Here is a 15,047-nt window from a genome sequence, read left to right on the forward strand (position 1 = left end):
TACGGAATGATACATTACAATTATAAAATACCTTCCATTTAAGGTTTCATGATAATTAATTTTTTAATGGTTTATATAATTCTTTTTTAACTACTTAAAATACATTGAACATATATTTTAAATGAAATGAAATATGTTTATATTTAATTTGTTTAACCATATACCTTTTTATTTAAAGTTTGGTATATAAAATAATATATATTTTTTTTGTTTATTAATCAATTTACATATATTCAGTTTACTATTTATACATACCAACATACATGTTTAATTCCGTTCTTTCGAACCAACTAACCGTGTCAAATGAATATAATTGATCCATGACATTACATATATGATACAATTATGTTATGATTCCATTTCATCCTACGAAACACGCCCTAACAAAAAACTGACTGTCATCTCTAACTTACATCAAATTTATCATTTTATCTTGCTAGAGATTATTACAAGTATTTAACTATTAGTAAAAACAATTATTGAACTAAACATCGAAACAAAAACTATATTTTTTAAAGCCAACACAAATTTGCCAGTAGTTAGGTGAACTCTCATTAAGATGAAAACCACAAGACAAGGTTTCCAAAAAGTATATGAAAACCCAAAGGTAAATCGCTTTTGATCCAACAACACCAAAAGAAGAATTAAGACACCATAAAAGAATATTTAAATTGTTGTGTCATTGTTGAATTCATTTACAAACAATTGCAACAAAGTCGGGTGGCTCAGTAAATACATCATAAATTCAATATAAAAGAATTTATTTTATCCGTGCTATCCCGATTATGTATATGGTACTTTTTTCGCATTACAAAATTACAAGTTTTGTCAAAACCTGCATCAAGTTCACAAAGTTTTCATGCACAAAGTCAGATTCTCTGCTAACAGTGTACTTTCATCATTTTATCGATTTAGCTGCTTATCTATATTTTACAGACTTGTTATTATATTAAATAATGCAAAGTGGAACAACTTAAAGACAAGGGAAAACAACAATATCCAAGGGGTTCAAATGCTAAGACCAATTTTGGAGTTTAACTCAAGCTACTTCCTTTTTAAGTAATTAGGGCTATATTATTTTCAGAGTTTTATTTTAAAGTTTAATCTTTTTCAGAAATCATCTTCTAACTAGATAACCTCTTTAGGATTTATATTAGAGAATCAGACCAATATAGCCATATTTATATAAGGCTTTTCACAAAATAACCAAAATATTTCCATTTTCTACAAAATAACCACCCAATTTCCCAATGGACCACTGCCAAATTGGGCCACATATCAAAACCAGGAAAAATGGTTTTTTTAAACAATAAAACGAAGTATAATGGTTTAAACACTATAAAATATAGTAAAGTGGCTAAATCGATTATATGAAGAAAGTCAAGTGTATTTGTGTATGTGTATGTGTATGTGTATGTTTCCCAAGATGTAACAACCAAACAAATTACATACCATGAATTCAACCAAGATACTTTAGCAAGACTCCATCATTTCCTAGCACGAATCCTTGTCTATCATTGATAAACCTACACCAGATACACAAGAGAAGAGGATGTTAAGGCATAACAAAATGTATATTTTAAAAAACATCAAGAATGGTCATGTGAAGGGTGTTATATTATAGAAAAAAACTCACTTTACTGAGTAAAGATTAGCAGCAATATTATCAGCTGCTTTATCACGACTCCATGACTTTCCACTGTTGGTGGTTTTCAAAAGAACTCCACTTCCTCCAGCAGCCCAAGCTTCTTCCTGTACATTATCATCCGGCTTTCAGAAATATTTGATACAATTATGACTTACTTAAATAAAATCGAATGATACCAAATCAAGCAACAAGGTTAATAATATTTACCTTTGATTTGTAACCAACATCAAGAATACCAAATCCACGACTCTGTACAGGAATTTCTTCAAACTCTTCTGTTATCTGGGGGGATAACAGTATAAAACTTCAGGTCGTTAGACCAAAATGGTTAAATGAAAGAAATAGCAATGTGATTTCATTCATTTGCATCATACTTTCATTTCTTCTTAATACAACATTATATTTCTTGCATTTAGCACCAAGCTAAATGTCAATGGAATGAAGAAAAAGCTTTTCTTACCCCTGTGCCTTTGCTGAGATAAAGACCACCACCACGTACAAGAAGCCAAAGACCACCATCTGCTCTCCAACCCATGTTTTGAATTCTTCTTGCAACTGCCCTATTATGGGGTTGCCAGTATGGCTACAATTTTTACAATTCTCCAAGGTTATTATCGTCAAAAAGCTAAATAGTTACTAAAAATATATCATCAAAAAAGAGTTTAACCTGTCCTGGTTCCCAAGTGAGGTAAAAGTTACCACGACTAGAAACAGCAACATAGTTTCCTTCAGGGGAACGATTCACTGTGTTGAAGGTGCCTGTATAGTAACTAGCCCCACTAATACCACTAGAAACTGTTCTGCAATTGAATTACACCATTTTAACTGTTAGTTTGCATAAAGTTACAAATCATGGTTAAATCAACATGATAATCATGTTAATAGAAAAGGGATATTGAATAGATCACCTGTTAAGAGTAGCCGAAACAGTTTCTTGCACTGCTGCTTTCCAGTTGTAACCTCTGTTTGATGTAACATATATTGCACCTTCATCGGTTACCATTTCTGCACTGTTTTCTTCAGTTGCCTTTATATATACCTGCAATTTTATAAAAATGTAGAGTTTTAGCTTCTTTTTAACCGAGTATCATGAAAAAAGTATTAAGGATATGATTATAAAGTGGATTAGGTTTAGGGATTACTATGTCCCCTGGGAGTTCAGCACTTAATGGTATGCGTTCCCAACTATCTCCAGAGTCTGATGTATGTAAAAGAATTGCAGGCTTTCCAACAATCCACCCTTCTTTTCCCTTGAAACTTATGGAATTAAACCTGTAATTAAAATCTTCATCTTCTGCTGAAGATATTGAGCGAGACACCCATGTGCTTCCACCATCTTTAGTCTCTAAAAGAGTTTGTCTTGTCCCCAACAAAAAACCTACCAAAAAACACCATTCAAATCAAATGATCATCAAAATTATGTCAAAAAATTCACAAGGGACAAGAGCGACTAGGGAAGAATAATTTGATAGAGCAAACTGCTGATGATCTATGTTCGGTGATTTCATCTAAGTTGAACTGTTTGTATAATTACAGAAGTGACCAAACATGTGGTAAGATTCGAACTTAAAGGAAGAATGAAATACTATTACTATTCATCTTCCTCCAAGAAATATCAAATTATGAATATGAAAATCCAAACATATACATTTTTCTTTTGTGAAATCTCTTATGTTATCAGTTTGGAATGACTAAATGTCTGCCACGTCTAATAAATTTGAATTAAGATATCATTGAACAATGCTTAAGCAACTAGAGCCCCATTCGTCTTCTCCATTTCTCCATCTAGCAATTGATATTATGAACTCAATTACCATAAAATTCGACATTAAATCACAATGTGAACTGTGAAGATGGAAACTAGCTAAAAGTATGTGTGTGTGTGTGCGTGAGAGAGAGAGAGAGAGAGAGAGAGAGAGGGAGGGAGGGAGGGAGGAGACCATGAGAAGGGTCTTCAGGGACAAAAGCGATGTCCAGAAGGACAACGCCAGGATCAATCGGAAGGTAAACTCTCTCCCATTCAGAAAGGTCATCAGCTTTGGCAACGGAGGTGGTATCCAGCCCAATCAATGGCGCAAGCGAAAGCGCAGCAGCGGCAGTGGCAGTGTCGGCAATGAAGTCCCGACGGTTCAGCGCAGAAGCTCTGATGGTAGTTAAACTCCGAGGAGGTTGTTGAAAGTTTCGAGAATGGCAAAAGGCACCAATAGGAGTAGGATGGCGATGATTGAACAAAGAATTGAGTAGAGACGAAGGCTTTATCGCTGTAATTGCATTTGAACAATCAGGTACCAGCTTCGCAGCCACCATTTTTGTCCGGCTTCAACTTTTCACTCCCTCTCTCTTCCTCTCGCTCCCCGGCCTCTTATCCAAAATCTGGAAACCACCTTCGCGGGAGCGTTTATTAGTGGATAGAATTACTTAATACCTAATCTATTGTTTAGAAACTCTTCTGAAGAACAGTACCAACAACGGGGATGTAGCTCAGATGGTAGAGCGCTCGCTTAGCATGCGAGAGGTACGGGGATCGATACCCCGCATCTCCATAAGAAGCATACAAAAATATATTTTTTTCGTACATGTATTATCAACTGTTTACATATATGATCTAGTTAGACATCCACAGGAAATCAGTGCAAATGGGGATGTAGCTCAGATGGTAGAGCGCTCGCTTAGCATGCGAGAGGTACGGGGATCGATACCCCGCATCTCCATTTTTATATATCATTAAATGGTTACCTATTTGATCCAATTGTTGTTTTAAAAATAGTCAGGACGGAACACTCAAAATGGGGATGTAGCTCAGATGGTAGAGCGCTCGCTTAGCATGCGAGAGGTACGGGGATCGATACCCCGCATCTCCATATATTATTTTCAAACTTACTTTTTAGATGCCAAATTTGATCTGTTACTTTTCGTTTAAATCCAAGCTGAACATTTTTTTTGTAACTTATATCATCATCAATGCAATAAATATTTTGGCTTTTTTATAAATAAAAGAAAAGTTTAGATGTGACAAACATAGAACAAAGTATTTTTTGTACTTGGTTTCTCAAGCTATGATAAGTAAGTGTTGCGTATTCATAAACAGGCAAGACATTTTTTTAGCCAAAATGAGATCGTTTCGATGATTCTTTTTCGAATATATATGATACATATACGTACTAATAGTCTAATATCATACATGTTTGATTAAATAAACAAAAATAAATCCCATGTCAACAACTCAACATGATTTTACCATGAAAAAAAAATACATAAATATATTGGGTCAAAACAGACATATCAAACAATTTCTTGCTTCTAAACCTCAAATTCAAATATACAATATAGAAAGCCCCTGATGCTCATTTGCCTCCTTTCCTACTTGTGCTATCTAAATGTGTATATTATCCCTGCCCAAAAATTACAATCATGGTATATAAAATATAAATCCTCTTATTTCCCTATCACCGATTCTTCCTATTTTCTCATAATGGAAGATTCGATCGGATTTCATTTAAATAGATCCAAAAATACTAATCACGAGCCGGCTTCTTCTTCCGACCACTGGTAGGCTTTGGCAATCCATCAAACAGCGGACTTGTTATGGCTGCTTGAAGATCCATCGTGAAGTTCAACATAGACATTGGCCAAAAAGACGATGAAGATGGGCTACTGTTACTATTACTATTACTGTTACTGATACTGTTGCTGTTATTAGCAGCTTCTGAAAGTTGAAAAGTCGGTGCACTTGAAGACTTCCTCACCCCACTAAACGCCTGAACCACAGGCACCATGTTTACATCAGAAGCACCTTCTGATATTTTTGGCCGCAGTCCCAACCCTTTCACATAGGCTGCTGATGATGTCATCATCATGTCCGGGGTGTGGTTGTTAAGGTCAACCTCTGACTTTCTTCTTCTCACCAACTTCTCAATGCTTTTATCAGAACCAGCTTCTTTCACATCCGTTTTAGATATCTTGGAAAACCCGTTATTTTCGCTTTTTGACTTTCTGTGAAGACCAAGGGGCGTTTGAGTCATTTCAAAACCTTCTTTCACGCTGTTGTGATTGTTTGGTGTAAGTCTGTAATAGTCACGTAAAGAATCGATGGATGATGACATATTTCGCGGGGGTGAAGATGAAGATGATAATTTGAGTGATTTGAGTGAATTAATTGAATCGGAATATCTACGATTGGGTGGCGTCATCTCTGAGCTACTTTGTCTGCAAGAATATCTCACCAAAATAAGCAATCTTTAATTCTCTATACAACACATTTATGGTTCTTCATAAATATTCGATAGGAAGTGAAAGTACAAATATACCCTTGAGTGTCGTGTCCGTTTGAGATTATGGGAGATGGTGGATGCCTCCCTGGTAACGGTATCTTAAGCGACTTGCGGGAAAACATTTGTAAATCGGTTGTTAGGCCATTCATCTTCTTGATGTCAGCCACCTAAGAAAGAAAGTGGCATTACAAATTTACAATACTACATTACATATAAAACCAATGAAAGTTGTGATGGAGATCTGAATGCAACAATTAACATAAAGATACAACTAAAGAAGACAATATAACAACTTTTGATGATAACAAGCATATGAATCTTCGTATTACAAGTTTGACATCAAAAACAGAAACAAAATGCGGCTATTTTCAGACATGAGGGGGTAGTATGAATGTGGGGGAATCATATTCTTATCAAAATCATCAAGTTATACAAATTCATTGAACAAACAATCAAACAAGAATGAAGCAGTAAAACGAAATGGAAATGGAAGACATTACTTTCTGCAATTCCTACAATGAATTAAGAAACTACCTCAACGCCATATTTGATTGCGACGCCAGCAAGTGTATCGTATTTAGAGACAGTGTGTTGAATACAACCAAAAGCGCCGTTACCGACACCCGACCCACCGTTACCGTCATCGCCACCAGATGAAGAATGTTGCATTTTTAAGAGAGGGGAAGTATCGGATGACGAATGTGGCGTCGATTCCACTACTAAACCCCGATCTACTTAACAATTATCACAACAATCACCATTTTTCGCCTCTTAATCTGCACATCCCCCAATCAACACCGCGAAAAACTCTACCAAAACCCTAAATCAGAAACCCCCGCACATTATTTGATCAATCACAACTATTAACCAATCGTGATGAATCAAAAACAAACTCGAAACGATTGATGAACTGGTCAATCACAGAGCAAAAAGAATCAGAATCTATACTCGATCTGATTGATCAATCGTCGATCCCCGGGTTTGCTGATTGCAAAATGCCAGCAAAAAAGAGAAAGAGAGGAGAATAAGGAATAAGGGGTTGTGAATGATGACGATGATAGTGTATGTAGCTGCTTTGGGTTTGAAGAAGGGAAATTATATGGAGATAGATGGTGTAAAAGGAAGCGAAAGGTACTTGAGGAAAAGCAGAATATACAATCTCCGATAAAACGTTACCAGTTTGGATCTGTGAATAGTAAATCTTGAATGAATTGATGCCCATTTATTACGGAGCCGACGTCGACGATAAGATACGATACGATATCAGTGCCCGGCGAGAACGAGAAAAGAAAAAAACTTTAACAAGTCCATGAAAGGTAAAACGTAAAAGTAAGAATCTAGTGTTTTAACTTTTTAACATTCAATCTTTGTACTAAATAATAGGTAATTTAGTCGTATAATAATCGCGGAAAGTGATTCAAGTGTATTAGTTTATACTTTATAATGTTGCATTTGCTTAAAATTGCACAATGAGAGAGAGCAAAATCAGCTAATCTCGATATCCATATAATGGTTTTATACCCAGTCAACGGTTAATTGGGAATTTTAAGTTATAATACAGATAAGAAAACACACGTTGACTTTGATTGTTATATTCATTGCAATGGTTGTTAATGTTAAAGAATAAATCTATTCCATCTCACAAAGTCCATTAACATTAGTCTATATTAAGAATTTATCTCTTTGATTAGGTGTGTTGTGTATCAATTACTTTGATCCTAATCTTGATTATAGTACCAATTATAATATAAGTATTAAATAGGGTTCATGTACATTTGTTTAATGAGATATTAAATATCCTTTTTTTTGTCATCGTCCTATCATTTTTAGATAATGACAAAATATAATAAAAATTTATTAATTTTAAATATGACAAGTATCATAATTTTAAGTGCTTAGGAAAATAATATGAAAAAATAAAATGATATATGATTTCTCTTGTTTAATACAAAAATCATTCAAACCATCTCTTCTTATAGCTCATTCCTTGTTTTACAAGTAACTCATATATAAGTACAACGAAAGTGGACTTTATAAAGTTTAAACATAAAATGGAAATGTGGTGTTTGTCATTCCTTTCATCTTCAAGTGAGAAATATTTTGTGTATTTCATAATAAGGCCCTTTTACATGAACTTGCATGTATAACATAGGCATGTATTTTGTCATTAGAGACGTGTATTTCAGGGGAGTGCATAGATATGGGCACATAGTAGTATCTTATTAAACAAAAGTAAATGCTCTCAACCATGTAAAGGAAACAATCAAAACTAAAAACGAAAGAAAAAAAAGCATGAGGCTAAAACACCATTCATGAGCTATTCAATGCTTGATGAGCATCAAGACTTGGACTTTACGTGGTCAATAAGCTTAAGGAGTATGGATCTATGAGTTAGTGAAGCGGATCTGACCTCAGAAGGTCGTTTGGGGTTGTGCATGGAATGCACTCGCCGAGTCCATTCCCCAGACTCGGCGAGTTGGTGCGGGTTGTTCAACGATTATGAACCAGGGGTTGAGTAACCGAGTCGGGTGAGTGACTCGGTGAGTCGGAAGAGATTCAGAGGGATCGGGTTCCCGTAGGAACTCGGCGAGTCCACGCCAGACTCGGCGAGTCGGGTTGACCGCTGACCATTGACCGTTGACTAGTGTTGACTGGTTTGACTTCGTGGTATTAGTCAGCCAGAGTCGAGTAGTATTAAGTAGAAATACGCTTGTGTTGTAGGAGGACGATAGCTCGGGAGATCGAGCACTAGTGATTACGAGATTTACGAGTTACCGAGACACGCGAGGTGAGTCTTCTCACTATACATTACCTTGAGTGGTATTTCGAGTTGACCAGAGGGTCTTATGTGTTATGTATGAGATTATGTGTTGTCTTAGAGATTTCGTGCTATGTGTTATTTGTATGTTGTATGGTTAAATAGACCGGGCCGGAGGGCCCAACGATTCTGACTGGGCCAGAGGGCCGAATGATCTGTGACTGGACCGGAGGGTCCGACGAGCTGCGGGACTGGAGGGTCCCGCCGAGACATCTAGACCAGAGGGTCGGTTTTAGCCTTGAGTGGCGTATTTGTGGTATGTGGTATTTTGGGAACTCACTAAGCAATTATGCTTACAGTTGTTGTGTTTGATGTCTCAGGTGCCAGCGAGGACCGTGGGAAGGCGACGGCTTGACACGTACACCCTCACCGATGGAGTTTATTTTGTGTAGAGATCTTGGGATTTGTTTTGAAAACAATATTGATTATGGATTTGAAATTGTGATGTGATACATTATGTGATTTTGAAACGAAAAATTATTTTGAAAATTTACGGTGTTACAAGTTGGTATCAGAGCCTTGGTTTGAGGGATTCGGATGCACCTTCGGGTGTATTTGAACTCAAACCGAGGATTTGAGAAATTTCCAAATAAAACTAAAATTTTCTAAAAAGAAAAAGAGGTTTTGGAAACGAGCAGAGTGGAAGGTGTGTACGGTCAGCCAACACCCGAACGGTGAATCCCCAAAATACCCTTACATTATATGTTATGAGTTATGAGATATTATGTTGTGCATGTTAGAGAGGCTAGGTATTCCTATTAGGACTAAAGTGGGCCTGATTTGTGATGCCTTAGCTTAGGAGATCGCTGCTGCTATGAGATACTTTGAGAGTGAGTAGGTAGTAGTGAGGAGCTCAGGAGAGGGCTATTGAAGGTAGCCAGTGCATAGCGAGAGTAGAGTAATTGCGATTTGGGATCCTAGGAGGAGGACTTGGGTTGTATATCGATTCGGTGTGGACGATAGTATTGGGCCCGTACTATTGAAGACACCGGATTGGTGCGCAGTCCAAGTAAGAATCCTTGGGGTACCAGAAGTTGAGGATGATTGAGTTATCGAGTGTGAGTATACTCGAGAGTTTCCCTGATATTTCCTTATGTTGTATTTCAGAGGTTGATCATGGTCGGGACACGCCACAACCCCGAGAGCAGTGGGGTGAGCGACGAGGAGATCCGTCGGATCATCCATGAGGAGGTGGCTGCTGCCATCAGAGCCGAGATTCCGGAGATGTTTGGGTCTATTAAGACCACACTGATCGAGACATTTGACGAGCGTTATGCTGCCTTGACTGATGCTGCTGTTGCTGCAGCCACAACAGCTGTTGCTGCTGCAAGACCCTAGGGTGGTGATTCGTTGCTGTACTGAGAGTTCAGCAACACGAAACCACCAGAGTTCGATAGCACGCAGGACCCGATCGCCGCTATGAGGTGGATCTCAGACATGGAAGGGTGTTTCTATACGTGCTCGTGTCCGGAGCACTTGAGGGTGCGATTCGCACTCAACCAGCTTCGCTTGGGGGCGAAGGACTGGCGGAAATTCGTGACCACGAGCTATTCTACAGCTGAGCTGACTGCAGTGACCTGGGAGAGGTTTACTGCGATGTTTCGTGACGAGTATGTTCCCCAGGTGGAGAGGGAACGTTTAGCTCAGGAGTTTCTGACCCTCAAGCAGGGGACAGAGTCGGTGACAGTGATTACGAGGATGTTTCATGAGCGGGCGCTGTTTTGCCCGGAGTTGGTGTCCACTGAGCAGGCTCGCATGAGCCGTTATCTGAGTATTTTGAGGAGGGACATCCGTGAGTTCGTGGCGAACTCGACTTACCAGACATTTGCCGAGCTCCAGGCAAATGCCAAGAAGAGAGAGATCGAGCTTGAGACACAGGCGAGGGAGGAGACTGAGTTGCAGAGGGGTGATCGACGACCGACACAGTCGCAGCCGACCGCCAAGCGGGCAAAGCCCGCTGATTCGAGGACGGGCGGTTTGAGGGGCCGCACTTGTGGGAAGTGCGGCAAGAGCCATGATGGGCCGTGCAAGACTGGGGTATGCTACAAATGCGGGAAGGAAGGACATTTTGCGAGGGACTGTCCGAAGGGGTTCTCAGTTTGCTTCCATTGCAACCAGACCGGCCATCGGAAGGCTGAGTGCCCCCAGCTTCAAAGGTCAGCGCAGGGATCTGCACCTGCGGTTCGAGCTGCTGAGACCCGGCCAGTGAAGGCCGAAGCACCGAAGGCTAGGGGGAGAGCCTTCCAGCTGACTGCGGAGGAGGTCCGCGCAGCACCTGACGTCGTGGCGGGTATGTAATCTTTATCTTTTTTATGTTGAGTTTATGCTATTGTAATTGCTATATGTTATGCGTAGGTACTTTTCTTGTGAGTTCTGTACCTGCATTGGTTTTATTCGACTCGGGTGCAAGTCGGTCTTTCATATCTTTGGCTTTCAGTCGGCACATTAGTATTCCGAGGGAGGCGTTGAGTCGACCTCTGCGGGTTTCCATAGCAGATGAGCGTGAGGTATGTGCTACCGAGGTGATACGTGGATGCATGCTGGAGATCTTCGGGGTGGAGTTCCCGATTGATTTGATTCCGATCGCTATGGGGGATGTTTGTGTCATAGTAGGAATGGATTGGTTGAGCCGTTTTGGGGCTGTCATAGATTGCGAGCGTCAATTGGTGACGATCCGAGATCCTAGTGGGGGAGCGCTGACGGTTTACGGCGAGGGGACTCGTGGTGGTTCGGTTTTCTGTTCGGCCGCTAGAGCGAGGCGGAGTTTGCAGCAGGGCTGCAAGGGGTTCGTAGCCTATGTGACAGATGTGCGAGAGGCCGCTGGGAGGCCAAGTTCAGTGGATGAGGTGCCGATAGTGCATGAGTTCCCAGACGTGTTTCCCGAAGAGTTTCCGGGTGTGCCTCCCGAGAGGCAGGTGGAGTTTCGTATCGATTTGGTTCCCGGGGCTGCGCCTATCGCCAAGGCGCCGTATCGGCTAGCACCGCCAGAGATGCAGGAGTTATCCTCACAGCTACAAGAGCTGTTGGGGAAAGGGTTCATCCGTCCCAGTAGCTCTCCCTGGGGAGCGCCGATCCTTTTTGTCAAGAAAAAGGATGGTTCACACCGGATGTGCATTGATTACCGGGAGTTGAACAAGTTGACGATCAAGAACCGTTACCCATTACCGAGGATCGACGATCTATTCGATCAGTTGCAGGGGGCGTCTTGGTTCTCCAAGATAGAATTGAGATCGGGATATCACCATATGAGAGTTCGGGATGAGGATATCCAGAAGACGGCGTTTAGGACTCGTTACGGGAATTACGAGTTCGTGGTGATGCCATTCGGGCTCACCAATGCACCAGCGGCGTTCATGGATCTCATGAACAGGGTGTGTAGGCCGATGTTGGATCGTTCGGTGATTGTTTTCATTGATGACATCCTGGTGTATTCGAGGACCAGAGAGCAGCATGCGGAACATTTGAGGGAGCTCCTCGGAGTTCTGAGAGCGGAGAGGCTTTTCGCCAAATTCTCCAAGTGCGATTTTTGGTTACGGGAGGTCCAGTTCTTAGGGCATCTCGTTAATCAGAATGGGATTTTGGTTGACCCGGCCAAGATTGAGGCTGTGATGATTTGGGAGGTGTCGAGGTCACCTACGGAGATCAGGAGCTTCTTAGGGCTGGCAGGCTACTATCGGAGATTTATCAGAGATTTCTCCCAGATCGCCGTGCCACTTACCAAGTTGACCCGGAAGGGTGTTGCTTTCTCATGGGGTCCAGAGTAGCAGACCTCGTTTAAGACCCTTCGCCAGAGATTGTGCGAAGCTCCTGTACTCGCACTACCGGAAGGGATGGAGGATTTTGTGGTGTACTGTGACGCATCGATATCGGGGATGGGAGCGGTGTTGATGCAGATAGGGCATGTGATTGCGTATGCATCGAGGCAGTTAAAGCCTCATGAGATGAGATATCCCACCCACGATCTGGAATTAGGGGCTGTGGTGTTCACCCTCAAGATCTGGCGTCACTATCTGTATGGGGTTCGGTGTACGATATACACGGACCACAAGAGCTTGAAGTACTTGATGGATCAGCCCAACATGAACATGCGGCAGAGGAGATGGCTGGATGTGGTAAAGGATTATGATTGCAAGATCCTGTACCACTCGGGCAAGGCTAATGTGGTAGCCGACGCCCTGAGTCGTAGGGCAGAGGGTGCCCCGATGCGAGATATCTGTATGAGGTTGACGGTGATGACTCCGGTATTGGATACTATCAGAGAGGCCCAGGCCGAGGCGGTGAGACCGGAGAACCGTAAGAGAGAGCGAGTTATCGGGCAGGTGTCAGAGTTTGTTACTGATAGTCGTGGGCTTATGACCTTCTAGGGTCGGATTTGGGTACCGTTTGTGGGCGGGACGCGTACTATCTTGATGGAAGAGGCGCACAGATCGAAGTTTTCGATCCATCCTAGGGCCACTAAGATGTATCTGGATCTGAAGAGGGAGTATTGGTGGCCCTGCATGAAGAGAGATGTGGCGTGGTTCGTTGAGAGATGCCTAACCTGTCGTAGGGTTAAGGCCGAGCACCAGAAACCGCATGGTAAGTTGCAACCACTTGAGATTCCGGAGTGGAAGTGGGAGCAGATATCCATGGATTTCATCACCAAATTGCCGAGAACGGCAAGGGGTGTCGATGTGATTTGGGTGATAGTGGACCGATTGACGAAGAGCGCCCACTTTCTCGCTATTAGTGAGAGTTCTTCTGCGGAGAGGTTGGCAGAGCTGTACGTGAGGGAGGTGGTATCGCGACATGGCGTACCCATCTCGATTGTGTCAGACCGAGATGTGCGTTTCACTTCCAAATTCTGGAAGAAATTTCACGAGGAGTTGGGTACGAGGTTGCATTTTAGTACCGCATACCACCCACAGACCGATGGGCAGAGTGAGCGGACGATTCAGACGCTCGAGGACATGCTTCGAGCATGTCTGTTGGACTTCGGCAGGAGCTGGGACGCGTATTTGCCCTTGGCGGAGTTTTCCTACAACAACAACCATCATTCAAGCATCGGTATGCCACCCTTTGAGCTGTTGTATGGGAGGAGATGTCGTACCCTTATTTGCTGGGGTGAGGTAGGGCAACGCGTGATGGGTAGTACGGAGATAGTGCTTCAGACGACAGAGCAGATCCAGCAGGTCAGGCAGAGGTTGTTGACCGCTCAGAGTCGCTAGAAGAGTTATGTAGATAGACGTCGAACCGAGCTCGAGTTCCAAGTCGGTGATTATGTTCTCCTGAAGGTATCTCCTTGGAAGGGAGTGATCCGATTCAGGAAGAGGGGCAAGCTAGGGCCCCGGTATATTGGGTCGTTTCGAGTGATCGCGAGGGTAGGCAGGGTAGCATATCGCTTGGAGCTACCCGCGGAATTGGAGCGGATTCATAATACCTTCTATGTGTCTCAGTTGAGGAAGTGTATAGCCGACGAGTTGGCGGTAGTGCCGTTAGAGGACATTCAGGTGGATGCGAGCCTGAACTACACGGAGAGACCAGTTGCGATTGTGGATCGAAAGATCAAGGTTCTACGGAACAAGGAGGTACCCTTGGTTTTGGTTCAGTGGCAACATCGAAGGGGGTCCGAGATGACTTGGGAGCCGGAGCGTGAGATGCGTGAGCAGCATCCGGAGTTATTTGCAGAGCGAGACTTCGAGGGCGAAGTCTAGTTCTAGTGGGGGAGAATTGTAACAGCCCGGATTCCCTGGTATTATTCATTTATTTATTTTGGTGATTTGTGAGGAGACTCGGCGAGTTGGAGCCTAGACTCGCCGAGTATGATCGCGGATTTGGAGGCGGGTTCGCGTCCGGACTCGGCGAGTCCAAGAGTGGACTCGGCGAGTCCACGATGTTTAATGAAACCCTAATTTCTCGGGTTTGAGGCATATTTAAAGGGCCTTATGGCCGTCATTTGCACTCATCAGTCCCCAGAGTGAAACCCTAGAGCGATTGAGTGATTCAAGTGAGGGAAGGAGCCATTATTGATCTTGGAGTTGTTGTCTAGCAAGGAAAGAGGAGATCTAGCCAAGAGGAAGCAAGAGAGGGGTGGATTCTTGAAGATTTGAGGTCCAGAACATCACAACTGAGGTACAATCTCGAATCATTCTCTGTTATTGTGATGTTCATGTAGATTTAGGGCTTTTGAACCCATTTGTGGCTAGATCTAGTGTCCTCATGGTCCCTTAGCGAGTTAAGGTCCTGGATCTGGACCCATAGAGGTCCAGAGCACCTCTTTACCAAAGCTTTATATGCATCCATGGAGGTTTTGGCTTGGGATCAATGTATT

General features: G+C 42.1%; 2 protein-coding genes and 3 non-coding genes across 5 annotated transcripts; 3 read left to right on the forward strand and 2 right to left on the reverse strand.

The window, feature by feature from the left end:
• Positions 1-644: 644 nt before the first annotated feature.
• HCF136 (photosystem II stability/assembly factor, chloroplast (HCF136)) lies at positions 645-4,031 on the reverse strand. The gene is made up of 9 exons (XM_079030107.1): positions 3,589-4,031; positions 2,791-3,026; positions 2,557-2,687; positions 2,316-2,448; positions 2,109-2,231; positions 1,856-1,930; positions 1,637-1,752; positions 1,453-1,526; positions 645-835 (listed from the first exon to the last, which is right to left on the reverse strand). Exons 1-8 carry the CDS (start codon positions 3,953-3,955, stop codon positions 1,460-1,462), a joined length of 1,248 nt encoding a protein of 415 aa, XP_078886233.1. The 5' UTR covers positions 3,956-4,031; the 3' UTR covers positions 645-835; positions 1,453-1,459.
• Positions 4,032-4,118: 87 nt separating this feature from the next.
• Positions 4,119-4,191, forward strand: TRNAA-AGC (transfer RNA alanine (anticodon AGC)). The gene has a single exon. It is a non-coding gene; the product is annotated as a tRNA-Ala (tRNA).
• A 95-nt stretch (positions 4,192-4,286) lies between these two features.
• On the forward strand, positions 4,287-4,359 carry TRNAA-AGC (transfer RNA alanine (anticodon AGC)). Its single transcript has one exon. It is a non-coding gene; the product is annotated as a tRNA-Ala (tRNA).
• Positions 4,360-4,436: 77 nt separating this feature from the next.
• Positions 4,437-4,509, forward strand: TRNAA-AGC (transfer RNA alanine (anticodon AGC)). The gene has a single exon. It is a non-coding gene; the product is annotated as a tRNA-Ala (tRNA).
• Positions 4,510-4,928: 419 nt separating this feature from the next.
• On the reverse strand, positions 4,929-6,753 carry LOC145092190 (uncharacterized). The gene is made up of 3 exons (XM_079030108.1): positions 6,454-6,753; positions 5,956-6,086; positions 4,929-5,854 (listed from the first exon to the last, which is right to left on the reverse strand). Exons 1-3 carry the CDS (start codon positions 6,586-6,588, stop codon positions 5,164-5,166), a joined length of 957 nt encoding a protein of 318 aa, XP_078886234.1. The 5' UTR covers positions 6,589-6,753; the 3' UTR covers positions 4,929-5,163.
• Between the last annotated feature and the right edge of the window lie 8,294 nt (positions 6,754-15,047).

Source organism: Lactuca serriola, chromosome 3, assembly GCF_051521515.1.
Source record: "Lactuca serriola cultivar US96UC23 chromosome 3, Lser_US96UC23_V15, whole genome shotgun sequence".
Classification (NCBI taxonomy): Eukaryota; Viridiplantae; Streptophyta; class Magnoliopsida; order Asterales; family Asteraceae; genus Lactuca; species Lactuca serriola.

What these genes read in the sequence shown, in the direction of transcription:
- HCF136 (XM_079030107.1), bottom strand. Translation starts at nt 3,955, where the DNA reads ATGGTGGCTGCGAAGCTGGTACCTGATTGTTCAAATGCAATTACAGCG. An exon ending in ATCTCAGCAAAGGCACAGGG is followed by an intron (nt 1,931 to 2,108) that starts GTAAGAAAAGCT and finishes TTATCCCCCCAG; the next exon opens with ATAACAGAAGAGTTTGAAGA. An exon ending in ATGTTGGTTACAAATCAAAG is followed by an intron (nt 1,753 to 1,855) that starts GTAAATATTATT and finishes GATAATGTACAG; the next exon opens with GAAGAAGCTTGGGCTGCTGG.
- LOC145092190 (XM_079030108.1), bottom strand. Translation starts at nt 6,588, where the DNA reads ATGCAACATTCTTCATCTGGTGGCGATGACGGTAACGGTGGGTCGGGT. An exon ending in CAATCAAATATGGCGTTGAG is followed by an intron (nt 6,087 to 6,453) that starts GTAGTTTCTTAA and finishes TTTCTTTCTTAG; the next exon opens with GTGGCTGACATCAAGAAGAT. An exon ending in AACGGACACGACACTCAAGG is followed by an intron (nt 5,855 to 5,955) that starts GTATATTTGTAC and finishes ATATTCTTGCAG; the next exon opens with ACAAAGTAGCTCAGAGATGA.